A 27,500-nucleotide genomic window follows, 5' to 3' on the forward strand; every position below is an offset into this window, starting at 1 on the left:
AACAATGAGAAGAGGTTTTGCTTAGTTATTAAAAGATAAATGTTGTAGCACAAAGGTGGTCTGCAGACTGGTGCCGGTCTGCAGACTGGTGCCGGTCTGCAGACTGGTGCCGGTCTGCAGACTGGTGCCGGTCTGCAAGCCATCAGCTGGCAGTACGTGGTGAGTTTCCAGAAAAGAAAGAAACATTATAAAATGCTTATAAGATGCTTATGTAATATTGTTAAATGATGATGGTGATTCAAAAGCTTCCCATTTGAGAGAGTCTGTAAGCACAACTGATCAAGGAAAAGATTCAACATCCAGAAAGTATGTCCCAAGACTCCATGAAACATGCACTGGTCTGCTGACATCACTCTTTAAAATACAGATTATCCTATGACTTATAACTCAGACTTGTATTCGATATTCATTATTGTGGCTTATTTATTCAGTAAACACCATCCATTAAGTGGCAATGAAATAAACTGAGGTTGATAAGCTATTAAGAGATCGCTTTTGTTTCAATGTTAAATCACCTTTCTGATATACCTTATCTACCAGGGACACCTGTAATCACTGCCTTTCACCAATGCCATGAGGCTATATATATGTGTGTGTGTATTTCCTGTGTGCATGTGGGAACACACTCTCTCAGTTTCTAGAATATATTATCTTGTTCATTAGGCACAAGCCATGGCATGGGCATGTGGGGGAAAAAGCTTGCTTTGCAACCACACGCTTTCCTGTTCAGTTGACAAGTAGTGTGTGTAGGGGTGGGGTTATAAACACAGAGACATACACATGTATCGTGCACACATACATACATACTATGGGCTTCCATACAGTTTCTATCTACTAAATTCACTCACAAAAGATTGGTTGGCTTGTGGGTATAGTGGAAGACACTTGCCCCATGTGCCACACAGTGGGACTGAACCTATGCGATCGAATAAATGAAGCTCAGACTAGTCATAGAGAATACAATAGCAACCTTGACCTCTGCATATGAACCCAATCATAACTGACAGATGAGCAGAAAGACAGTTTTTAAGCAGTTTTCCTAAAGACTATCTCAGTAACAAATAGGGAACCTTATTACCACTGTTAGGGACTCTAAAGGACATGCTGGGTTGCACCATGGCTACTCCAGTATTCATGAAGGTTATGGATATGGTACAAGCAATGAAGAGGGAATCTACCATATTTTCCAGCATACAAGATGAATTTTTCAGATCCAAATTTACTGCCAAAAAAAAGTGTGTTGGCTTCTACACAAAGATGACTTTGGACAACCAAAAATTCCATGTGAAATGCAGCAGGATTTGGAAAGATAATGACCATGTTTGTATGTTTACACTATATTCTAGGTCAACTAAGTATACTGAGAAATATGGTAACCATTTACAGCAGAAAACTTACCAGTCACCTGATCATTTACTTATCCAAGCAAACATGCAAGTTGACACAGACTTCACAATCAGCAGGAAATGAAAGACACAGATGACAGTGAATACCAACGTTTTCTTAGGCCACGAATATGCCACTGAACATTGATTAGTGATGTGAGAGTTAGGGCTAGATAGATCCAGAGACACGAGAAGGAAAATAGGGAAGATGAAAGATTTTACTGGTAGACATGGATTCAAAGAAATAGAGGCGACACATAAGCTGAAACCGAACACAGAGAGAATATCTGGGAGTTTTGATGAAATAACTTGCTGCAAGTCACAGACTATGTGGTTGCAGTAAGGCTCCAGATGCAAGATGATATGGTGGTGGAATGGTAGAGTAGCAACAGCCATAAAAGCTAAAAGACAAGCCAGGAAAGATTATAAAAAATATGAGGGCAGAAAATTGTATTGTGTAACTAGGAGTTAGGTATCATCAGCTATTTATAGCTGGGAAAGAAATTGAAAGGAGATGGTTTACTAAGACACATCTACATTTATATACACATAAACATTCATATATATATATAACAAAATTTTAATTTTGGATATAGAGTTACCAAAGGTTTTGTATCCACAAAGCCAAAGCCTATGTCCAAGATTAAAATTTTTGTTGTAATAATTACTGCTCTATTCTTTAGAGTATGCTTCTTTCTGATACGTTTTATTGATTGTATGTATGTATATATATATATATATATATATATATATATATATATATATATATATATATATATATATATATGCACACACACACACAAATACATATGAATATTTATATACACTATACACACACACAAACACACATGCACATTTATACATATATACACACACACATACTATATAAACATATAGATACATATATGCATACACATACATTTACATACTCAAATACATGCATCATACACACACAGCTTGTGGTTTATAAAATTGTGTGTAGATAATTACATTAGTGAAATATGTTCTACCATAGCGAAATTTTTACATCTTATTTTCACAAATACTATACAATGGTCCCTAACTTGCTGCTGGTGAACTTGCATGCCCCGAGATGAATTTCCAGTCTAGCTATGTAGATACTGTGAAATTTTTATTGTAGTTGTATAGATCAAACTTTGCTTTGTCAACAATTGTTTCAAGATTTTCAGTTGTAATTTGCTTTGAAGAAGTATTCCATTGGTAATTAAATCCTTTAAGTAATTACTTTGATAACTAGCAAGTTTATTTTAGCGATGTAAAAAGATATTTTAATTGTCATTACAAAAGCTATTATCCAGATCTTGTGCTCCTCTATCTTGGGTTGCCCAAACTTGTTCTAGATGTATTCCTTTTGAAAAACTGAGGGATGCTTATTTTTGTTTAAGTAGAAATCTTTTGAATTCAAGTCATTCTTCTCTTGTATTCAGATCATCAATCACAGTATGGATTTTTCTTACTAGACACTAAAGATAGATATCTTTTGGATGTACCATATGGCATAATTTAAAGTTCAGGTACTGGTGTATGTCTATATCTTTGTAATATATATCCATTGTGACGATGTTATTTTCAATCAACATAGTGTCCAGAAACAGTAATTTTGTAGTCCTTAACACCATTGTAAATTTCAGGGTTTGATGCAAATTATTCAGAAGGACATAAAATTCTTTTAAACTAAATACAGATTTAGTCCATATTATAAAAACACTCATCAAGCAACCTTTCCAGGAGTCCTTTTATACATCTTCTAAAATCAATATGGTATTTTTCTTCTACTTTTTGCTACAGTTTTTGTTCCAAGTATCATATTACTTAAGTTTGCATATGTTAGAGTGAACTTAGTTCCCATGGCTGTAGATATAATTTCTAGATAGTCCCTCACCCCCTCATTGAAAAAGAATGTATTATTCTCAAAACTGAAAACAGCTGTATGAAGACCATGGTCAAATCTACAGGAAATTCCCTCACTGTTTTTTTTTTTTTTTTTTTTTTTTACCTGAATATTTAACTGTTGTTATTCCTAAATCAAGAGGAATATTTGTGTAGTGGTTTATCACACCATTTGTTTTGGACAGCTGAGATAGGAGATCAATGTCATCTTGAATGAAACTTTATACTTGGGTGCAAGTGGTTTCAAAATAATATAAAATTGCTTAGACAATGAGTAGAGTGTGCATTGTGTGTGTGTGGGGGGGGGGGCTGTGTCTATAGACACACAAATACCCACAGAAGCTCAAACCATCCATGTACATATTGTGTGCAAGTACAAAAACAGTGCTTATAGAATTGAATGGTGTATGAGGACCATATGAAATACTGCAATAATTTGAAAGAGAAGTGGTTGAGATGAAAAACATTGATATGAAGGAAAAAATGAATTCATCAGTGGACTAAGATTCCAGTAATCTTTAATCCCTGCTTCTCTCCATACGAATAATCAACAGTGAAGTACATAAGTGGCCAAAACAGTAAACGATAATGTTAGTTCAAATGCCACCAGGATTATCATGGCGCCTGTATTCCTCTAAAAGAAATGAAACTAATTCTAGGAATGCCATTCAATTGTCTGCATATCCTCCTCTATATAAGAAAACTGTTCTTGTACTTAATTAAAATGGGCATCTATAATGAAATTTGAGTATTTTTTTAAAGAATATTTTCTAATAAATATATAAAATGTCGTAGAAGTAGAACACGAAGCCGATTGAATCGATTCCGTATATTACTGGTTGGAACTTTTATCGATTTCTTGGAAAGGAAAGGCAAGTTAACCAGAGAGGATTTGAAATCAGAACGTAGTGGGTTAAAAGTAAATAGTTTAAGGCGGCGAACTCACGTTTGGATAATCCGTATTATTTAATAGCAAAAATGAAGTAAAACAACAAAACAAATAAACGAAAACATCGGAAGAATTGAAATTTAAGCCGTGGAAGAAACAACAGTCTGCCAATATCTTTTGGTTCTGACAGTCTCTTGTACTGGGAAGCGAGTTTAATGTGATGATTAAAAAATGATGTCGACCTGACATGAAGGTGTTTTTATGGCACCGACGAAGCCTGTTATCAAGCATTTTCTTGTCACTATGTCCGTTTGTTTGAGCAAAATGTTCTCTAATTAATTCCTTAATTGACAAATCAGTTGGGGTTTTTTTTCTTCAGAGACATATTACCAGCTAGAAATAAAAGATAATTTCCGTCAAATTACAGACTCTACTGCTTCTATAAAGTAAGGATACACTACATCTGTGAGAAAAAAAAATAACCGGGGTGGTCACGACTGGAATTCCTTTGATCATAGGTCTGCTCAGTCAAGGCTAACATAGAGTTAATCAACAACCCCAGTGCTGGGGGGGGGGGGTGTCATGTGCGTTTTTTGTAGACCGAAAACAGAAATTGACTAAAACGAAATATGAATTTGACAAATGACACTAAAATAATAAAGACGATGAGGCTGTCTTAACTGTTAAGCAACGAAATCAGTATTTTTGAGAGACGGTTTGCGAAGATTGGATCGGTCCAGGAATATGGTGAGCCCTTAACAAACCAATAAAATAAAAGAAAGAGGTAAAAAGTCAACGCTCTGCTGGGTTTGAACCCAGAGCCTAAACTCGAAGAAACCTAATGTCTTAGTCAACACAATATTGATTTATAACACAGACAGAAGACCAGAAAATCTGTGGGGGCGGGTATAGTCGACTACAGTGCTTCACTGGTACTTATTTTGTCGCTCGGAGAAGGTTTGAAAGAGAAAAATTATTTACCGGCAGATTTTGAACTCAGAAAGTGAATAATACGGCAAAGTACAGTGAATAGCGTGATTAATTGGTAGAGCAACAAGCAAAGATACTTTGTGACACTTTGTCATATTACAAGTCCAAATTTTGCCGGCGTTAATTTTGTCTTTCAAGATTTAAATATAGAAACGTGGCTACATATATCGAAGAATCATTTTTGCTCGAAGATTTTCCGATTCTGCTATCCCTCGCACTTTAAAATAAATAACAATAATTTCTAACAGAAGCATACAAGGCCTCATAGTCGGAAGAGGTGGAAAACACAATCCCTTACATTGAACCCCCCCCCCCATCCGTCCCCAGTAATTGAGAGGTTCTTCTTTTATTGACCCCGGAAGGATGACAGGCGAAGCTGAACTCGGCGGGATTTGAACTCACGACTTAATCAAATACCTCAAAGCATTTTGTTCGCAGTTCAAAGATTCTGCCAACCCAGCACAACAACAACAATAACATAGTCGGTTAAATCGATCAGTATTTGACTAGTACTTTATTTTACCAACGCCAGAATGATGGAAGACAATTTAATATTTCAAGAAATAAAAAAAAAACAATAATATAGTTCCGTATACTTGACCTACCTTCACTTTGATCCGGATAACTTCCTTGTTTTCCAAACCGTAATATCCTGCCATGGTTGTTAGTATCTTCTTTTTCAAGGGATTAGGGATATATTCAGAAGGACTGCGTGACTGTAATTTTATCCATAGTCGGTACTAACGTCGGACCTGAATGGAGGTGGGTACAAGTAGTGAGGGAATACATATATAAATGACACTTCTTGGGGACAGTAAATGAATACCACTTACTCCGAGATGTGTTGGGTGAATACAACACCTACTGGGTCGGTGGTGGGCGAGGTGTCACATATTGACCAGATACCTGTCGGTAGGAAGGAACCATCTGGTCTGGGATTGCGATGTTAACTTTATGGTCAAGGACTTGCTAGAGAATTGTTAGGTGAAACTGTAATGTCAGCTAATGGCTAGGCACCTTCTGAAGACGGTTTGAGTCAGGAGCGTTGGTGCTGGTAAACGGCCAGGTACCTGCAGAAGACTGCGGTGACCTTAAGATGAACAGGATTAGGTGCCTGCTGGAAGTTGATGTACGATGACAATGGGATAACAAGTAATGTATGAAGTACCTGCCTGTTGAAGGGGATGAGATGTCAGTCTGCGGATGAGGGAGCACCGAAACGCGAAAGAAGCGTCGATGCGACGTCAAACGACAACATTACCGGACCAACCGATAATATTTAGTTAATCCGGAACCTGATAATACCAGCTGGATCATTTGCTGTCCTGGTCAGCAGTATGGTAAAGGGTTTTATCGGTTAGTAGAAGCGACACGAAAAAATATACAGACATAGGTTTTTAACGGAGACGGTGTCAACTGTGAAGGAAGAAAGGTAGGGGAGCTGCTGCTGCTTCTAATGGTGGAGATGGTGAGAGTAAGGGTTACCGTTGGAGTGGCAGTGGTGGGTGTAGCAGCAGAGTGTAACGTTGTCTCTATTTATTTGCAAGCGAGGCTGACACTAAGGGCAGATAACTCCTTTGATGTTGTTGTCTTCCTCGGACAGACATTGATTCAATTAACACGGGAACAGGTGTATGGCTTAGTTAAAGTAATGGATTGGTTATAAGCACTTATGGCTTTTTTTTAATCTATATTTGCAGATACCATTTACAGTGTTTTTTTCTCTTCTTAGATACTTCTGAAAATGGGCAAAGAATAAAAAATAATAAACACGAGTTAAATAGTTAGCTAGCCTTTTTACGTTGTCGTCCGAGCTACTAGAAAGAGCAATCAAATCCCCGTTCCCACCACCAACAACAACATATTACACTCTACCGTCATAAAAAAAGGAGTAAGAACATATTGGATAATATGGTCTACACACTTAAAAATAGTTGATGATGGTCACAGCCGGAAAAAACATCTTACCTGGTCGCTCGACTCGCTAGTAACCAAATCTCCGTTCCCACCACCAATACCACCACCACCAACAACAACATCAAATTTTACCGACCTTAAAAAAATTGGAAGAACATATTGGATTATGTAATCTTCATACATTAGAATAATAGTGGATGGTCTCGGCTGGAATGTCTTTGATTATTAGATTGCTCGATCAGAATTAAATAACAACTATCTAAAACACGTAGCCTCTATCGAAACCACTTTAAACTAATAGCAAATATTCAACGTTTATAAATAATTGGAGTTAATTCACATCACTGATTAAAAAGTATTTTGGTCACTAGTAGAATCAGCTTCACGTTGTATGATTCTAAACAAACGTAGGTGATGCTACGTATTGGAAACGTAATCAAGAAGGTGGGAGTTAAGAAGAAAACAAAAACAAGTAATTTTAAAACCCGCAATTATTGTGAACGTATATTTTGAGAAATGCTGTGGATAATGGAAAATATAGCATTAAAATGGTATTCTTCAGTCGACCTTCACTAATTTGGCATCAATGGGACCCGTAGAATGCTGGACTCGATTAGCACGTACAGTTTATTCAACGACTACCTTATCTTACCTTTAGTAAACCTTGTATAATTAACGAAAAAGAAATATTATGCATAAGATAATTAAAGAGAGAGAAATTAAGGACCTTGTTAATTTTTTTTTTTAATTCAAAGGAATTTATTGTTAACGCATACTTAAGTAGATAAAGATTCCATATTAAAATATAAATCCCAAACCAAAGAAAATATAATCATGAGCAAAGAATGGAAAAATGAAAAGTATAAAACATCAAATTGACAAAGTTCAGCAATTAGTTGGACACCATAAAGTTCAACAGAGCTTATGGAAGCAAGCCAACATGCTTGTGACATTACTGCACAGAATGGTGAGGGGATATACTTGTTTGTGGCACGTAAAAAACACCTTTTGAGCATGGCCGTTGCCAGTACCACCTAACTGGCCCTTGTGCCGGTGGCACGTAAAAGCACTCACTACACTCTCGGAGTGGTTGGCGTTAGGAAGGGCATCCAGCTGTAGAAACTATGCCAGATCATATTGGAGCCGGTGCAGCCATCTGGCTCACCAGTCCTCGGTCAAACCGTCCAACCCATGCCAGCATGGAAAGCGGACGTGAAACGATGATGACGATGATGATGATACACACACACATACACAAATGACAAGCTTCTTTAATTTTCCATCATTTATCAAATACACTCACAAAGCTTTGGCTGGCACAGAGCTACAGAAGAAGATGTTTACCTAAGGCACCACACCGAACAAAGCAAAATCCATTTAATTGCAAAGTGTACTTCTTGCCAATACCTACTGAAATAAATTCTTTCCAAATGTTTAATTCCCACCAATTCACACGTTTCTCTCACAAGAATCCTATTTTTGGCCTTCAAACACAGAATAATTTTTAAAATCTATATTTTTGTAATTATCACTGTTAATAGTTAATCAATAAAGATAAGAAATATGGAATTGCTTTTTCAATGATAACATTTTTTTTTCAGAGAATTAGGTAATAATAACATTGGAGTAAATTCTTTGATGACTCCATAAATGTCAGTGATTTTTTCTAAATAGATCTGTGCATACACATGCATATATATATATATATATATATATATATATATACATATATATATATATATATATATACATACATATATATATAAATATATATATATATATATATATATATATATATATGTATATATGTGTGTGTGTGTGTGTATATATTTGTGTATATATATATATATATATATATATATATATATATATATATATATATATATATATATATACCGGTGGCATGTAAAAAGCACCATCTGAACGTGGTCAATGCCAGTGCCGCCTGACTGGCTCCCATGCCGGTGGCACACACTACACATTCATAGAGATATTATCTTGGAAAAAAAAACTGCAGTAACCTGTCTGTTATTGGTGTATATACATTAAGTATGATACATAGATGGCTATTTTGATTTAATACTGCTTTAGTTGTGAACATTGCATTATTTATTCAACTGGACAGCTATTCACAATACCAGTGAATGTATAACTCGCTGTTTCCTCTTCAGGAGGTAACAAATCTCATCTAGGCATGTGACTGGCTGTAAGCACATGTCATTGACACAGACCAACAAGGCCAATATGCATCTGGTGTTCTTGTTAACCATTGTCAGAACGATTTTTCCTCTCCTGCTGACGTATATTGATTTTTTTAAACAGCATGTTCACAGATCTTATCTTGGACATAAATGGCTTTTATGATATATTTGATTTTCTGAATGTCAACCTAAAAGAATGAATTGAGCAATCATTAATTGATGATCAGAAAATTATTTCTTGCAGAAAAAATAATGTTATATATTTTAGATATATTTCTTTGTTGTCAGTGTTGCTTGTTTCTCACGTCGAATATAGATATTTAGTAAATTTTACACTTTTGTTTCCATACTTTCCTTTCTTTTTTCACTCTCTATATATCTGTGTGTGTGTGTGCGTGCATGTGCATCAAATTATAAAAACAGGAAAAAATATTACAATTGGCATTCACATATCTTTTATAATAAACTGCATTGTGTGTGTGTGTGTGTGTATATATATCATCATTGTCGTCGTCGTCATCATCATCATTTAACGTCCATCTTCCATGCATGCATGGGTAGGATGGTTGACAGGAACTGACTAGATTGAAAAACTACCCAAGGCTACAGTATCTCTTTTGGCAAGCTACTTACCACACAGCCACCTATGTCTCATGTCTATATTTAACAATAATCTCTATTAAGGAATGGGCACAACTGTGTGAATAAGAAACTTGCTTTGCAATTATGTGGCTTAGTGTGTCTTTTAAGCATCTAAAATGAATTTAAAATAGATGTAATTTCAGTGTTAACTGCTCTTGTACATCTGTGCCACATATAAAGTCTACTGTTCCTATCATCATACTTTTGATTCATCTGTACCACTTGAGTATCCACTTCCAGATGGCAAAAGGTGCGTCTTGTTTCCTGCTCTCTCAAAGTTTGGTCTTTATTAGGTCTGCTTTGAGAACTTTCAATTGTAGATTTTATTTCTGAGCTTGGAATTTCCAGTCTAAATCTTTAACTGATTCAGCCATGAGAAATAGGTCACTGGCAGAGATACATGCTCTCATTCGAAGGTGGAACATTGCTATTGAGAGAAACGGTGACTATGTTGAGAAGTAGGGATGTGATCCACAGAGGACCAACTTCATTTTGATGTATGATACATGTTCCTCTGTTGGTAATTATACCTGTCTTAAACAAAACGGTATTACTTTTTGACTCACCCTCGTACTAACCATAAGCTATATTCTCTCAACCAAACTAATTCCAACATACAAGAAATGCCCAGAGAAAATCTCTAAAATAATTCCAAGAAATCTTCTTCCTTAGGTTTCTGTATTTATTGTGTGTTTGTGTTTAGAACAAAAGTTGTTATATGAAATGTATTGAATTTGTGTAATTTTCAGGAATTTTAAAGTTTTACTCTCCTGATTCTATCTAGTAATGTGAAATATTTGGATTAATTAAGCATTTCTGATTTTTTGATTAGATTTTACACACACACATGTATATATGTATGTGTAAACGCTACTGTTTGCAGACTGCTGTGTCTGCTGCTGCTACTGCTACTGATGTCATAGCCTTAGTGTTTGTGTTTTATTTAAACGCTAATTTGTGTGGAATTTCGTCATGGGAAAGTCCCTTTAAGACGTCGAATGTGTATATTTGTCCATCACCCCCACCACCGCTTGATAACTGAAGTTGGCTTGTTGATGCCCCGATAATCTAGTGGTTCGGCACAAAGACCGATAGAATTGGTATCAAGCTGGGGAAAAAAATGTATTGGGGTCGATTCGTTTGTCTAAACCAGTGAAGGCGATGTAGAAGCATGGCCGCAATCCAGTGATTGAAACATGTAATATATATATAAACCCCTGAATAATAAAAAAAAAAATGATGATACACTAATGCAGGAACCAATGTTGTTTATGTTAAGTCCCCTTATGTCTGTTTACCTAACGGTGCGACAAATAGGAATCGGTGAAAATGTATCAGACTGAAATAATGAACATATTCAATCAAGTCGGTCTCGGTCGTTTTTTCGGTCAGATACACCTTCACCGTTCATATATTTATACACACACACACACACACACACATACACCGGCAACGTGTAATACTCTCCTGTTTTAGCGGTAGTTATCTGCCCTTAGGCACAGTTATTGCTGGTTTGTTTTTCCTGCAATTAACGTTTTGACTTTTAAAATAATTTTAACTTTAGAAATGGAGAAGGAGGAAGAAATTACGCAAACTGTGGTGGACGATCAATTGGACGAACCAGAATCTCGCAAACTTTCTAAATCGCAACATAGAGCGAAACAACGTAAAAATAAAACCGTGCGTGATCTTGAGCACGTGGTTTTTGGAGACGAAAGTGAAGTTGTTGATCAAATTGAGAAGAATTTTCGCTCAAAGAAAAAATCTAGAAAACACAAGGTCAGAGAAGATGATGTTCCATCTACAAGAAAAGCTGCTTGGGAAGATTTAGATGACGAGGCTGAATATGAAAATAATGTGACTGTTGTGAGACCTTCCTTTCAGCTTTCATTGGAGATACCAAAATGGGCCAAATTGAAGACGACAGAGAAACGAAAACGTTCGTCAAAACAGACAAGTGATTCTGACGATGACGAAAATCGCGATGACAACCGTATTGGACTGTTACAAAGTACCGGTAATTACCTATCAAAATCGTCATCTCTTTCCAGCCTCACTATCCAATTAAAGAAATGCACAGATGCAAATCGTGAAAATCCAAGTCAATATCTAACTGCCTCGGAATTCCACCCGAAATCTACCGTTCTTATGACGGCCGGCAGAAAGTGTCGTTTTAACCTTTTCCAAGTAGATGGAGAAAAAAACCGGAAAATTCACACTATTTTTGTCGATCGTCTTCCAATTAAATGTAGTCATTTCAGCCGTGATGGTCTTCAGGTCGTTTTGAGTTCAGGATACAATTATTTCTCTTATTTTGATATGGAGGCAGCCAAACTTATCAGAGTTCCACGATTTAATTCCATTGATAACAACAAATTGTCGGACTTCATTCTGTCACCCGATGGCCGTTACATAGTATTTTTTGGACAGTATGGTTATATGCATCTAGTCTCATCAAATTCCAAAGAATATCTTACAAGTCTTAAAATGAATGGGAGCGTGGATGCCGCAGCTTTCTCTAAAGACGGCCATAGAATGTTTTCGTTCGGAAGTGATGGTCAAGTTTACGTTTGGGACATGAACAGTCGGTGTTGCGTTCACAGATTCTACGACGATGGCTGCGTTAACGGTACAGCTGTTTGTGTGTCACCCAATAACAAATATTTAGCCTGTGGTTCTGATTCAGGCGTGGTTAATATTTATGATGTTGATACGTGCATGACTTCGTTAACTCCTCCGCCTCAAAAGGCCGTTATGAATCTCACCACGGAATGTAATTCATTGGTGTTTAATCATTCTAATGAATTCCTTGCTGCAACTTCGATCCATTCGGAAAAAGGTGTGAAATTAATCCATTTACCTTCCATGACTGTTTTCAGAAATTTTCCCGATTCTTTAGATACGGATATAACATATCCTCGGCTCCTGGACATTTCTCCAAATAGTGGTTATTTAACGATTGGTAATAATAAAGGACAGGCTTTACTTTACAGAATTAAACACTTCGGAAATTACTAAACATATTTTTAAAGAAAGAACATTATATCTTTTATAACTTAAACTTTACCCAGATTTGATTAATTAAAAATGTTTTGTTAAAACACAATTCATCTTGATGTTCTTTAAAATGTGAAGCCATACTTTACAATTTTTTCTATTTGATTTATTTTTGTATATTAAAATGAGGGGATCTCTCGTTTTTAACCATTTTTAACAAGTTTTGCAATATGAAATATACATGCGGAATTCTGGTTTTAGCACCCCATAAACACCTCAATTTTTACATCTATCAAATCCACTCACAAGGCTTTGGTTGGCCGAATGTCAATCAAAGTCCATATGGTTAGGTAGCAAGCTTTACAACCACTCAGCCATACCTGCACCTATATGTATATGTAATGCTAGTGTCACCAGACTGGCTCCCCGTACCAGTAATATGTAGAAAGCACCCACTACACTCTCGGAGTAGTTGGCATTAGAAAAGGCATCCAGCTGTAGAAACCTTGCCAGTCCTCAGTCAGACCGTCCAACCCATGCCAGCATGGAAAGCAGACGTTAAATGAGGATGATAATCATCTGAACCAGATAAACAACAAGCCAAGAAAAAAAAATTAAAGATCAGTTTTGTTTCAGCATCAACACTTCTCCATGTTTGCATGAGGGGGTCAGTTATTTTGGGCAGATTTTCTACAGCTGGATGCCCTTCGTGTTGCCAACCCTCACCTATTTCCAAGCAAGGTAATATTTCTCCATGACCAGACATGTTCGACAACACTATAACTAACATTCATTTACAACTATCGTGCTATGTCCAGACAAGGAGACACAACCACACACACATGTATATACGACGGGCTTCTTTCAGTTTCCATCTACCAAATCCATCCACAAGGCTTTGGTTGGCTCATAGCTATAGTAAAATACACTTGCCCAAGGTGCCACTCAGTGGGAATGAACCTGGGACCGTGTGGTTGTGAAGCAAACTTCTTACCACACAGCCACGCCTGCTTGTTTCTAGATAAATATTCAATGTTGAATGGTTTCCCTATAATCTGGTCACTTACACTTTCGAGATAATCCATTGCAGGTAATTGTCTTCCATGTTAAACTGAACTGCAGACAGTAATCAGTCAAAGGAAGTTCACGTATAGAATTTAAATTAATGAAGTGTCGTCCAGAAATTGTAATTAATTAAACTTAAACTCCTAACGAAAAGAACCGATTCTGAACGTGATGACTGGCTCGGATTGAAGCAGGGGAGACAAATTGAAAAATACTTTAAAATTTGGTGATTTTCTCCCTTCTTCTAATTTGGTTGAAATCGGTCAATGGTACTGGCTTTACTCACTTTACTAATTGGTTTTCGTGGAGCATGAGTCCCTGAGTACTCCCCCACTCCTAGTCATTCTATAAATTTTAAGGTTTCGATAATTTCCTATTGGTAAAATATACGCGTTTTTCTTCAAAAAGATAAATAATTTCCAATCGCATGAAAAGGTCAACATTATACTACTGAAGAATGAAAACAAATTAGAATCTGAACTAAAGATGTGACTGAATACTGCAAGATACTTTGTCCTTTGCTCCACTCAGCTGTTCCCAAAATATTTTGTTTCAAAACCTGTTAATAGTTTCGCAAGATTTGCAAAATTGATTCCTAGATTTTATGGATAACCTCCACCATCTTACATTTAATAAAACTTTAAATGAAGCAAAATTTGTTTTAGAGAAAGAATTTGTTCATACATATGTATGTGTGCGTGTGCGTGCGTGTGTCCACATGAGACTAAGATAATTCTGGAATTACAAGGACTTTCTGCCTTTGATAAAGAGCTTGAGTACCTCAGTGACCCTGAAAGCTATGCCAACTGAATGAAATTTTTTTGGTAAGTCCTTGCATACTGGACATGTGAAAGGATTGATGTGAAACTAACATCAACCACCTTTTCCAGAAGGGAAAATGTCTTTTGTGTAGTTGTGGTCGTTGCCAGTGCTGACTGGTACCTGTGTTGGTGGTACGTAAAAAAGCACCATTTGAGCATTGGGCCTCATGGAGGCAGTGACAGGTGGCCAAGACCTTTGGTGATGTACCATGCTTACGTAGACCTGTCAAGCCAAGTGAGATCGTAGTCGTGGCTGATATCAGTGTCGGGTCAATAGCACCCACTACATTCTTGGAGTAGTTGGCATTGGGAAAGGCATCCAGCCGTAGAAGCCTTGCCAAATCAGATCAGAAACTGGTGCAGCTCCCTGGCTTACCAGTTTTCAGTCAAACCGTCCAACCCATGCCAGCGTGGAAAACAAACGTTAAATGATAATGATGATAGGAATATGCAGTTATTCATTTAACACAAAAGTTGAGTTTTAGATTTTGTGGAGAGGAAATAAAACGATGAGACATTCATATATTACGCGGGTGGAGGCATAAAAAGATGATTATGAAATACGGGGGTCCCCCATGAACGATCGGAACCATAAAGGGATATCTAGTTACAGAAATCTCTGTAGTACGCCACAAATTCTAAGGTGAAATATTTTATAATTTAATGTACAAGTGAATATCCTCTCACAAAATATTTCAGTTGATAGAGGAAAATAGAAGCAAAATCAGAATTCTGTAGAATTAATTTGAATCTAAATTTGTAATTTCTCTCATTTATTTACGTTTATATATACGGATTTAGCTATTTAAAATGTAAGCCTAAATTTTTCGTTCTAACAAATTATTAACTAACCGTAAATATATTTTATTTTTCGAATAACGGTTTTTTTTTTAGGAGAAACTATTTGATCTTACACCGTATATAAACATAATAATAATCAAACTACCGTTTACCCATAATCCTTTCTTGTGAAGAAATTTCTCTCTTTCCGGTAGTGTCTCCATTAAGATAGGTAAGTACAATTTCTAACCTTGTTCTAATTCACTGTAATCTGTATGGTTTTAGTAAAGCATCTTGTTTAATTTATATTTTAATCAATAGCCAGATAAATTTATGTGATGTCTATTGAATTATGTTTCAAATATTTGCGTCCGATTTATTTATCTTTCCATGCTGAATGCCGTTCATGCATCCTCACCATTATACATGACCACCACGAGTATTATATATCTATCTTAAAAAGATGACTTCATTACCGCATATATATAAATATAATTCTTAACGGTGTTAATACCGTTGTAGATCCTTTTTCCTAGTTTATTTCCTTCAGTATTTCAGCCGTCTTTTTATATTCCTATCCGCCCGGTTTGTACTAAAATATGATATATGTCTCATACATGTGCTATTTGATGAATCGCTTATATTACACAATATCTTCAGTTAATTCAAACTTCCATAGTCTATAAGGGAATTTCTTAATTGTATATTTGGGGTTCGTAGAGAATTAAGAAACGGAAAAGAAAGAAACCAAGCTGAACATAATGTATCTGTACTGAGTCGGAGAGAGGGAGCATCTAGTAATTCAAGCTTGTCTTTGATGACTTCGGGCATCAGTTCGTCTTCATTTGGTCTGATGTGGTGGTCACGGCGGATGTGAATTGTATCTTGAATCGCTATTCTTCCATACAGTGTCCAATATTTAATAATAACCCTGTCACACTAAATTTTCGCTTCACCACTCCCTCCTCCCGGGTCGCTCCACGTATTTGCATTATCTCACAAAACGGAACATCTTATACGTTCAATATCACTTATTTCTTGTTCACAGGTTTTCGTAAACAGTTTTCCAATGGATTTCATTCACGATTTTAGCATGTCTTACCATGTCTTCACTTTCTATGGGCACTGAATTTAGTTTCGTATTCCAAGCGTGGCCCCGTTCATTAGCGCTCACATATCCATTTACAAGTAATAAAGCAATGTTAATATATTTGTCCTCCCATGGATTAGCGGATATTTGCAACACGAAATCGTTTTTGTATTCGACACCTTGGGCAAATGTCTTCTATATGGTCCTGGGCCGGTCAAAACCTTGTGAATGACCACAGGAAACATTGCCCTGTTCAGAAACTGGACGGGTCTCCGTCTGTAGAAAATCTACTTCGACAGTTTCTCTCTGAGAAATAAAACTGGACGTTAGATGATAATGAAGTAGTTGATTACACTATAATCCCGTAGAGATATAAAGGTTTTCAAAATCGTGAAGAGAATGTACGACAACTGACATGAGGTGCACAATAAAAAAAAAAGAACTCCTTTAATTCTATCACGAGGGCCAGTCCGGCGGTACTGGCAACGGCCACGCTCGAATGGTGTTTTTTATGTTCCACCGGCACAAGTGCCAGTAAGGCGAAACTGGAAACGATCGCGCTCATATGGTGCTTTTTACGTGCCATCGGCACGGGAGCGAGCCCGTTGCTCTGGCAGTGATCCCGCTTGGATGGTGCTGCTAACGCTCCACTGGCACGGGTGCCAATCATCAAATTTGTTTCAGTTTCGATCTTGCCCCAACAGGTCTTCGTAAGCTGAGTTTAGTGTCCAATAAGGGAAGGTTGGCATGGGTGCCAATTTAATAAATTTAGCCATGGTTCACAAATATATATAACATACATGTGTAAATATTCCTGGCAAAATTTAAACAAATTGTTATCATCATCATCATCATCATCATCATCATCGTTTAACGTCCGCTTTCCATGCTAGCATGGGTTGGACGATTTGACTGAGGACTGGTGAAACCGGATGGCAACACCAGGCTCCAGTCTAAAAGCCATCATCTGCTTAATGGCCTCTAAATACATTTGGAACATTTTTAGGGAAGGTCTGAGGCCCGTGGAGAACACTTTAATGGCCCACTTGCTGGTTGCTGGGAAATAGGTTGTTGTATTGCATGTCTAGTATTGTCCTGATCAAGGTAGCCTATGATCAAAGACTCTCCAGCCATGACCATTTCGTCTTAGGCTCAGTACATTTGTAAGAACACATTTTAAAAATAGGTTAGAATATAGTTTGAGGGTATTGTGACTGTTATTTCAAGCAGGTTCAAAAACCTTGGGATAAAAAAGGATGCTTTTATTCAATTTTCCTCTTAGCCAGTTGTATTAAAATACTTCTTTTCATTTCAGCCAGTCAAAATGGGTGCCTACAAATATATACAGATGATCTATCGCAAAAAGCAAAGCGATGTCATGAGATTTCTGCTCCGTGTTCGCTGCTGGCAGTATCGCCAGTTGAATGTGCTTCACCGAGCACCAAGACCATCTAGACCAGAAAAGGCCAGACGCCTTGGCTACAAGTCTAAACAAGGTATTTTCAATATTATGTAACTCATTTACTGGTAAAATTTCGTCACCATATCTTTATTTCAATGTCTGCTTTTCCGTGCTTGCATGGATCAGCTGAAAGTATGTGGAAGCAGAGTTTCCTGTGGCCAAATGGCTTTCCTGATGTCAGCACTCCATCTGTTTCCAGAGACGGTAATAATCTCCCAATCCATCGAACAACAATCTGGACCTGCTTTTGTGGTGGACTGCAAGCAAAGCATTAAGTGTTTTAAATCTGGGTTTTATCCCCATTAGCGGGGGTGCTCGAATCTACCTAAATGCCATAGCAACAGCCCTCACGCTATCTTGCTCAGTTTTGGGTGTTGTTCTTTTTCAAACCAACTCCCCCAATCGCCTCCTTCACTTATCCCCTCCACCTCGCTTTCATGCACCATGTACCTCAAACACATTGACCCTCCTCAACACATGCCCATACCACCTCACTTCATTCGCCCTTGCCAACCATTCCACCAACCCCTTGAAATCCTCAGTCCTCTTATCAAACAACTTCACCCCAACTGCAAGCAAAGGATGCCATTAACAAACGCATTGCTTGTGATCAGGTATCTGACATGAAAATACAAAATATGAACACACACACACACACACACATGATGAGATTCTTGCATTTTCTATCTCTCCAATCCACTCAAGGTTTTGGCTCAGCTATATGGTTGGCAAGTAAACTTGGTTACACAGCTATACCATCAGAATAAGTTCTTTGTTATTTATTACACTGCATTTCAAATTGAAACATAACTAATGATAAAAACATATCTGAAATATTTCAACATTTCATCTCATATTTCAGGCTATGTTATCTATAGGATCCGTATACGCCGTGGTGGACGTAAACGACCTGTACCAAAAGGTGCCACTTATGGTAAACCCAAGACTCATGGTGTCAATCAACTGAAGTTTGCCAGGTGTCTGAGAGCTGTTGCTGAGGTAGGTAATATTTTGTACTAATCACCCACCCACCTTATACTACCACTCCAAACATATTTCAGTTGCAAGGTAACTTGGGCTTTTTCACTCTGTTTTTATGTCTGAATTGTTAAAACAATCAAAATACTGTACAAATCCTGGTGAGTCCTCTCTTTACTACCCACACTATCATGAAGTGCTATTAACTCCTGTGCTCTCTTGATTGGGCAGACCATGTCCTTTTTCAGAGTATGGAACTACGGTATGCAATGTGTTGCTTTTAAAAAACAGTTGGGGGTTCTACAGACTGGATTAGAATGTTACAGAAAAGAATTGCTAAGTAAATTCTTTTAGCTGAGCTAAACTGGGAAGACCAATAACGGGATGGTTGAAGAATTTCCATAATCTCAGTTGGTCATGTTTGGGAATCCAACAGGAAAAGTGTGATGTGAGTTGCTTTTGATAGGATCCTATGGAGGATGTGTCTGAGGGCTCTGTCCCCATGAGCCTTGCAGAAATAGTGGGTGAGTGAAATTACAAATTGCTATTGCTGGTATTGTAGACATACCATAAACCCTCGTTGAATTTCTCAGCTTAGACCTTTCCATGTAGAAGACTTTGAAAATCTTATTTTCTACATTCTTGTGCTGCATTCACAGAATGGCCAACTGTTTGCTATTTTGACTCTTTTACTGTGGACATTCTCATATGAGTGTCTTTTCATTGGACTTTAGTTAACTTTTAAATGTAGAACTTTCTCAAGTCTGTCAATCAACTAGAGATTTTGATGATAATTAGTTGGTTCAGCAGGAGTATAATAAAACCAATTATTGTTTGAATTTGAGTGAATGTTGAACTCGAATATCTTAGAGTTTTGGTCCTTAAATGTTTGTTATTTTTGTTTTTTCAGGACAAGGTTGGTCGCCGTTGTAAATCTCTGCGAGTACTTAACTCATACTGGGTTGCTGAAGATTCAACATTCAAATTCTTTGAAGTGATCCTGGTTGACCCATTTCACAAAGCTATTCGCCGTGATCCCAAGATAAATTGGATTTGTAATGCTGTGCACAAGCACAGAGAGATGAGAGGTTTGACAGCTGCTGGTCGCTCTTCCAGAGGTCTTGGAAAAGGTCACGGATTCCACAAGACCATTGGTGGCTCCCGTCACGCTTCCTGGAAACGCAGGCAAATCCTTTCTCTGCGAAGAAAGCGATAAACCTAATGTACTTTCAAATATATTTTACAAACGGGGTCAGTTTGTTGTGTTTTTTCTTTCTGCAATCTGCTTCTGTTTGGTTCTAAGTGAGAAGAGGAAGGAATAAATGGTCTTCATTCTGTTGACACTTGGTTTGCTTCTATCAAAGTTTGATCTATTCATCAGGTTATATTTACACTTTTAGAGATGAATTTTTTTCATTACCACACTCCTGTTATTACATGATTTGTTTCACTTAATTTTATAAATAACCGACACCTGCGGAGGATTTATTAAAATAATGGAACCAAGTACAGCTTGGGAGACATATCAGTCATTGAGAAATACGGTCTGTTAGCTTCACTTAAATGTTCCATTATTTGGTTTCCAAATTTTCATCACACCAATTGCGACCTGGTTGCCGACACAGTTCCAATGCAATTCTTTTAGTTCCGGCATATGGTCTCAGATCAAATCACTTGCTTTACATGTACATCGCTGAAGCCAAAATAGTTTTGCCATTCAACTATCTTTAGAAAGTGAGTGTTTACATAAATGTGGTCTCATAGACAGGATGGTATCATAAGACAATTAAATTGTTAGCAAGTAGACATTACTGAATGGAAAACAGGAACTTAATTTGCCTGTGTAATTATTTGGCTTTGGTTAAATACACAGGGGTGAATGTGAAGGTTTATGTAAAACATGTTTGTTGGTAAAATCTTACTGTGTTTGTCTAAACCAGGGATCCTCGCCCAATCTCCAGAAATGAAAGGCCAATTTCAGGAACATTTTTCCTTGTTGGTTTCTGCTTTGATCCGTTTTTAATAGATATATGGAATTGTTGCTTAATATAGGACGTCATTCAAAGCAATGACCCGGCATGGCTGCAGATCAATGACCAAAAGATTATATAAAGAAGGTTCGGTGATGAGTCAACCCAAGAATTGCCAGAAATCAAAAGGGCCTAGTTTTTTTTTCTAATTCTATTGATAACAACCTGACTGGGGCTGTCTTTGGTTTTCTAATAGCTGCGTTCTCTTTTGAAATCGATTTACTTTGTATCAAAATTTTAGTTCAATAATTACAATTACTTCACTAGATTCTTCATTATTTTCATAATGGGTTGAAACGGGCGATGTAAAAGATTGGTGACAAAACAGTTCTTAAACTACTCAACACCATGAGATGGTGCAGCCGGGTGAGGGTATTGTCCCTTGCTGCCATGGTGACATGTCTCACACACACAAGTATATCTATGTTTGCATATACTAGTTTGTTTATCCATGGATACTAAGAAATGGACCTTCCATGCCACCAGCTCTGACCCATGTGGGAATATGAGGAGTTTAGAAATGCTGACATTTCTCAATTTTGGTCAATACAGTGATATGAAAGTTTGAAAATCTGACGGACAACAGTTACTACTGTTTGTAATATTTTTACATTTGTTTTCCTTATTGGCTTGGAGATAAACATCGTTTTACGTCTGCTTTCCATGCTGGCATGGGTTGGATGATTTGACTGAGGACTGGCAAACCAGATTGCTGCACGAGGCTCCAATCTGATCTGGCAGTTTCTACAGCTGGATGCCCTTCCTAACGCCAACCACTCTGAGAGTGTAGTGAGTGCTTTTAATAAGCCACAGCACAGCTTAAGTACTAAGGTTGATTTGTTTGTCTAAACCAGGGATCCTCAACTAAGGTCCTCGTGACCCTTAGGAGTCTATATAAGATGTTAGAAGAATTTATCTGCAATAAATCAGTTCTGCTTTTACAATATAAGAAATACTTTTTTAAACATCAAATGGCTATAAGAATCAAAGGGTCCACAGACAAAAATTGGTTGAGAAACACTGGTCAAAACCCTTCAAGGCAGTGCTCCATCATGGTCGCAGTCCAAGGTCTGGAAATTTCTCTGGGTTAAAGTTAATAGGAAAGTAACTTTTTGTTAGCAGTTCTTGTAAAAGATTAAAGGGACATAATTCATACCTGTCTAAATGTGAACATCATTAATTTGATTGCAGCCAACATGGCAGATGGGATCTGTGAAGGGAAGTATTATTGTGTGATATGGGATTCTATATATAAATATACATGCACAGCCATGAAGATTACTTCCCTTTGGCTTCAAGTTTAGACCCACTGCATGGCACCCTGGGTAAAGCACCTTCCATTTATAGCTCCGGGCTGAGTGGATTTCATAAGTTGTAAAGAAGCCCATCATAAGTGAGGCTGTGTGTGTTTGTGCACCTTTTCATGACCTGTGGCGATTCTAAATGAACATCAACATCATTTAAAGTCCATTGTCCATGCTGGCATGGGTTGAACAGTTTGACCAAGGCTGTACCAGACTCCAGTCTGATTTGGTATGGTTTTCTATGGCTGGATGCTCTTCCTAACGCCAATCACCCCAAGAGTCTAATGGATGCTTTTGCATGACACTAGTATCTGACCACGACTGGTTTTGTTCAGCTTGATGGGTCTTCTCAAGCATGACATAATGCCAGAGGACTCGACCATTGCCATATTATAAAACAAGGTTAGTTTATTCCACATGGGTAGAAATGTGTTGAAAATGCACTGGGATTTGTTTAGATTCTTTTTATTTAAAAACTTTTAGACTTACCTGGTTTTCAGAAGTTGAGAATAGGAAGATATGGAGCTATGTTGCAACTGTCTTCTGGTTGGAGTTGAAAAATTCTCTTGTTTTTATGGAGACAACATGGCTAAGTATTTGATTGGTCATTGAGAAATTTTTGTACTTTCCCCACCCCCACTTGCTATGTGACAATGTTTGGCGCCAAAGCTGTCATGGTTGAGTGAACATGTCTGGTGACAAACTCAAACAATCAAGGCTGTCTGAATTTAGTCTGTCAAGTGTGGCTTAGGATTATCACCTGATTAGACCTTGAAATGTTTTTTCCCCCCTCTATATCTTTTGTGTTAATATCTTGACATTTTTTCCACTCACGATTGAGCGAATATGTCTAGTGACAGTCTCAGGACAATTATTGAAACAGATTCTAATACCTGCTGTTCTCATCATTGCCTTCAAATGTTGAAACTCATAATAAAAGACTCGAAGAATTAAAACAAATATCACTTGAAAGGAAATAACCATCGATGTAGACAATGGAATAGGACAGGCCAAAGCAACAGATGTTCAAGTATTATGCGAAGCAAAAAGCACTTTAGACACATCTAATACTCTAACATTTATTACAACACATAACCTAAAAAGCCCAGAGATTTACAAGACCCAAGAATGAAACCAGCACTATAAATACACAAAATAGTCAAAAGCAATTATAATCCCACAAAAAACCATTCAGTGCTAAATTTTCCTCCACAAACCCCACACCAGTAGTCAAGAAGTGTGGCTGCCCTAATTGTGAAACTTGGATCAACTTCATTGAATACTATTTACATTTGACAAATATTTGTCAGCGTTTCGGCTGATATACCCTCCAGCCTTCATCAGGTGTCATGGCGAAATGTTTGTATAAGTGTCACTAATCTTTGCCATTAATTACTTCAAATTATCAGGGTTTAAAATGAAGATAGATCCAGGATGGTTTTGGATAGGTTGGTATCAAAAGGCTAATCAACGGGTTGTCTTTAATCAACAAAAAAATAAATAAGTTGTCTTCTGACATTATTTGTCCACGATCCATGTGTCCTTTTGGCCAACATTTTTACCTTTATCATTCTACCAACTTTTCAGTTTACAGACTTCATCTTGACTACCCAATATTCCTTTTCATCCAGGAGATATAACACAGGTTAGGGTTTCAGACAAGTGTCAATGCTGCTTAATATTACAAGTAAACTGCCGAAACAGTTAGAATGTCGGACAATATACCTTGGGGTATTTGACAAAAATTGTTGCTCTTTGTTTTGAGTTTAAAAGCAAAGTTACAGATAAATCGATGATGATTCAAAATGAAGAAGGCCTTCCTTCTGGGAAACGTTTGTGAGAATGCTGAGGAAGAACTGAAGGAGTAGGGATTCTATTGGACAGAAGCAAAGAAAATGACTCTTGAATTAACTTCATCAAAATTTATTGCAAAACTATGACCTCTTTATGGATCGGTCAGTTGCTGATTCCCTCTTGAACAGTGGTTCTCAACAGGAGTCCATATGACCATTAGGGAACATAAGATTTTTGGGGGTATCATCATTTAATGCCTGTTTTCTATGCTGGCATTGGCTGGACAGTTTGACAGGAGCTGACCAGCTGAAGGACTGTTCAAGCTCCTAGTATGTTTTGGCAAGCTTTCTATGGCTAGATGCCCTTCTTATGTGTCCAAAGCTTGCACTGGTTACAACATATGGAGTTTCTACCAACACTTTTCTTACATATTGAGCAGGGCCATCTCCCTGAAGGGACTTGTGATTTGTCTGTCTTCCTACTTACTAGGACTTTGGTTTTGTTAAATTAACTCTAAGGCCCTTAGATTCCAGACCTCGTTTCCACACCTGAAATTTCTTCTCTTGGTAAGCCACAGAGTTGCACCAGTCTGTTTTGGCTTGGTTTCTATGGCTGGATGCCCTTCCTAATGCCAACCACTCCACACAGTGTACTAGGTGCCTTTTAAGTGCCACCAGTACTGGCCATGACCATGGTTTTTATCCAGCTTGACATGTCTTCTCAAGAAGCAGGAATATTCTATTGGTGGCCAATACTGCCGTAAACCTTTAGCATGTAAGCTGGCCATGTCCAGCTCAAATACTCTACCTGTTTTATGTTCAAACTGGCCAGATCTGTCCCCTCACAACTACCCTACAATGTCATTCTAAAAATAATCAATCACATTATTGAAATCTCAAAGCCACAAAATAATGCGTGATTAATTCAAAACAACATGAACATTTATTCACATTGTTTTGAATTAATTATGCATTAAGCATTAGTTTTGAGAAGAGTAAGCTGAATGCTAAAGGTTTAACCAGTCATTCATGAGTTCTTGTGTTGGCAGAGGTACAGGGTGGCACTGTTTGCTTAGTATAAAGTGTATGGGTATAAATGTGTTAGAGTTGCTAGCAATCAAACCTGGATAGGGCAATGGAACTACTTGGTAGGCAATTGTTCAATGTCTGTGCATTGCTGCTTTGTGGGTTTATATCAAATAGTTGGTATCACATGCGTTATGAGGATTGCCCCATCATCTGCCTCTGGTAAGGGAGAACAGGCTGTCTTCCTGTATGTGGTGATTATAATAAAGGAGGTTGGTTGGTGGGTGCTGTTGAAAAGTTTGAGGACAAAGCATTTCTTCTCAGATCAAATACTTCCGAACCACTTGGCTGTCATGGAGAGAGAAGATTATCAAGTTAGAGATAAGAACTGATCTACAACACTATGAGATTCTTTGTAATTGTCTTATGATTGCTATATGTGTTTAACTAAGACAATCGAAGCAGATAACATTTCCAAACGAGGTTATGTAGAATAAAGTGGCTACAAAATAAAAATCAAAAAAGATCCTTAAAGCGTTTAACTTGGATTTAAAAACTCGATCTACAAGTTACAATATACTGATATAAATGTAGAATAACTTGAAGACACAGAAACGTTGGACATAAGGAACAAGTTATAATTCGGTTTGTAATTTTAAAAATGTACTCTTGAGGACATGGAGTAGGAAATATATGGGTAATATTTGATGGAAAGCACCACTTGAAACCGTACAATCGCATACCTTTCGCGCAGTTGCTTTTAATTCCGCTACTCACTATAAATTTTGCGCGTTATCTATTTTAAGCCAGTTGGTTATTTATCAGCTACTCTTGGCGATAATATAAAGTTAAGTTAAAGTTGATAGGGGGGAGGAGGAGGAGGGGGAAGTAGGTATATTGGTGAAGAGAAGAAATATGTAGTTTCAGGACAAATTAAAGGGAAATGACCAACACGTCGGTTGTCATTATTGTACGGAGCATATTTTGTCCTGATAGAATTGATTGCTGCCGGTGGAGGTGACCACTGAAGTTCTTGAAAGACAAAGAGACACAAAAAAAAAAAATGGGGGAAACACCTTTGGGTGTGCGTGTGCGCATATGCTTCTATAGACATGTATGTTTCAGCGGAGAGAAAGAAAGAATTAAAATATATGAAAAAGTTAAAACTAAAAATAAAATGAGAAAAACCACTGCAGTAAAGATTTCGATCAGGAAGATGTTATTAAAAAAAAAAAGACAAAATTTTATTATGTTGAAAAACGAATAAAATAATTGAATTAAAATCACACAAAAAAAAAATCAACGAAGGAATAGAAAATATCTGAAGATTTGAGAAAAGAGCGAAGAAGCCATTATTAGGAAGAATAGAAAGTAAGAGTATATTAAAGTATTATTTAAAGCTGCTATATTTGGCTCAATCGTGAGTTGACGAGGCAGCAGCAACTGTATGGAAGAAGGAAGGAAAAGAAAAAAAGCAAAGAAGAAAAAAAACTGTGCCAAGTTAGCTACTACCACTACCTAGGCAGGCTGCTACTGTCATTCTACTTTCAAGTTAGTTGCCAACCAACCAGCCTTGGTGGAAGGACATTGCTGCCAACTGTCTGCTTGCCTTGCTTTTACCTACCTAGCTACCTGCCTGGCCGTTGCTTCTCGCTCGAGCTTTCTCTCTCTGCTCGTCTAAAGGCGCCGTCACAATGTGGGGGAGAAAATTTATATAACTACTGTATTAGCAGTGAAACATTTTTAACAGGGGGTAAAACAAAAAAAAGAAACAAAGAAGAAAGAAAAAAAGAGATCGGAGATAATTAAATACATATTCACACATTTACACTTATTTATTATTACCGATTGTGTTTTTGTGTTTAATTATGTAAACTAGCTTGCAAATTACTACATATTTTCGTCAACATAATTGAATCCCATTGACACAAATGTACATATATATATACACATATATATTATATATTTTCTTGCATATGCTAAAGCACACAAGCACCCCGATCCTTTTTTTAAATATTTTGTTCTTTGAATATTTTCAGTCTAAAAGTAAATTAAGCCATTTTTCATATTAAATTTATCAAATTTATTATTTTAATGGGTTAATTTATTTATATTTATGTACTTACGTGAATTTTATATTTTTATCGTTTAACATATATTTATTAATCTTAAATATTTAAATAGCTATGTAGTAATTTAACATGGTAAAGCTTTTCTCT

General features: G+C 37.1%; 4 protein-coding genes across 5 annotated transcripts in view; 3 read left to right on the top strand and 1 right to left on the bottom strand.

Moving 5' to 3' along the window:
• LOC106883397 (uncharacterized) overlaps nucleotides 1–6,595 on the bottom strand; it is a 26,917-nt gene extending 20,322 nt beyond the window's left edge. The window contains exon 1 of the mRNA XM_014934391.3: nucleotides 5,781–6,595. Within this exon, the coding sequence (XP_014789877.1) occupies nucleotides 5,781–5,834 (54 nt within the window). The 5' untranslated portion in view covers nucleotides 5,835–6,595. The remainder of the gene's footprint in view (nucleotides 1–5,780) is intronic.
• Nucleotides 6,596–10,873: 4,278 nt separating this feature from the next.
• LOC106883398 (U3 small nucleolar RNA-associated protein 18 homolog) lies at nucleotides 10,874–13,041 on the top strand. Its single transcript, XM_014934392.3, has one exon. The coding sequence runs from the start codon at nucleotides 11,502–11,504 to the stop codon at nucleotides 12,951–12,953; it is 1,452 nt and encodes a 483-aa protein (XP_014789878.1). The 5' UTR covers nucleotides 10,874–11,501; the 3' UTR covers nucleotides 12,954–13,041.
• Nucleotides 13,042–15,706: 2,665 nt separating this feature from the next.
• On the top strand, nucleotides 15,707–20,469 carry LOC106883401 (large ribosomal subunit protein eL15). The gene is made up of 4 exons (XM_089341914.1): nucleotides 15,707–15,830; nucleotides 18,004–18,184; nucleotides 19,013–19,149; nucleotides 20,039–20,469. Exons 2-4 carry the CDS (start codon nucleotides 18,013–18,015, stop codon nucleotides 20,342–20,344), a joined length of 615 nt encoding a protein of 204 aa, XP_089198040.1. The 5' UTR covers nucleotides 15,707–15,830; nucleotides 18,004–18,012; the 3' UTR covers nucleotides 20,345–20,469.
• Nucleotides 20,470–26,708: 6,239 nt separating this feature from the next.
• The window catches only part of LOC106883402 (uncharacterized), a 13,003-nt gene continuing 12,211 nt past the window's right edge, over nucleotides 26,709–27,500 (top strand). The window contains exon 1 of one of the 2 annotated variants that reach the window (XM_089341913.1): nucleotides 26,709–26,832. The gene's annotated coding sequence lies outside the window, so the exon portion shown is untranslated. The other variant, XM_014934394.3, reaches the window with a different exon arrangement.

Source organism: Octopus bimaculoides, chromosome 25 (assembly GCF_046866305.1).
Source record: "Octopus bimaculoides isolate indiv1 chromosome 25, ASM4686630v1, whole genome shotgun sequence".
In the NCBI taxonomy this organism is placed as follows: domain Eukaryota; kingdom Metazoa; phylum Mollusca; class Cephalopoda; order Octopoda; family Octopodidae; genus Octopus; species Octopus bimaculoides.

What these genes read in the sequence shown, in the direction of transcription:
- LOC106883398 (XM_014934392.3), top strand. Translation starts at nt 11,502, where the DNA reads ATGGAGAAGGAGGAAGAAATTACGCAAACTGTGGTGGACGATCAATTG.
- LOC106883401 (XM_089341914.1), top strand. Translation starts at nt 18,013, where the DNA reads ATGGGTGCCTACAAATATATACAGATGATCTATCGCAAAAAGCAAAGC. An exon ending in TGGCTACAAGTCTAAACAAG is followed by an intron (nt 18,185 to 19,012) that starts GTATTTTCAATA and finishes CTCATATTTCAG; the next exon opens with GCTATGTTATCTATAGGATC. An exon ending in GTCTGAGAGCTGTTGCTGAG is followed by an intron (nt 19,150 to 20,038) that starts GTAGGTAATATT and finishes TTGTTTTTTCAG; the next exon opens with GACAAGGTTGGTCGCCGTTG.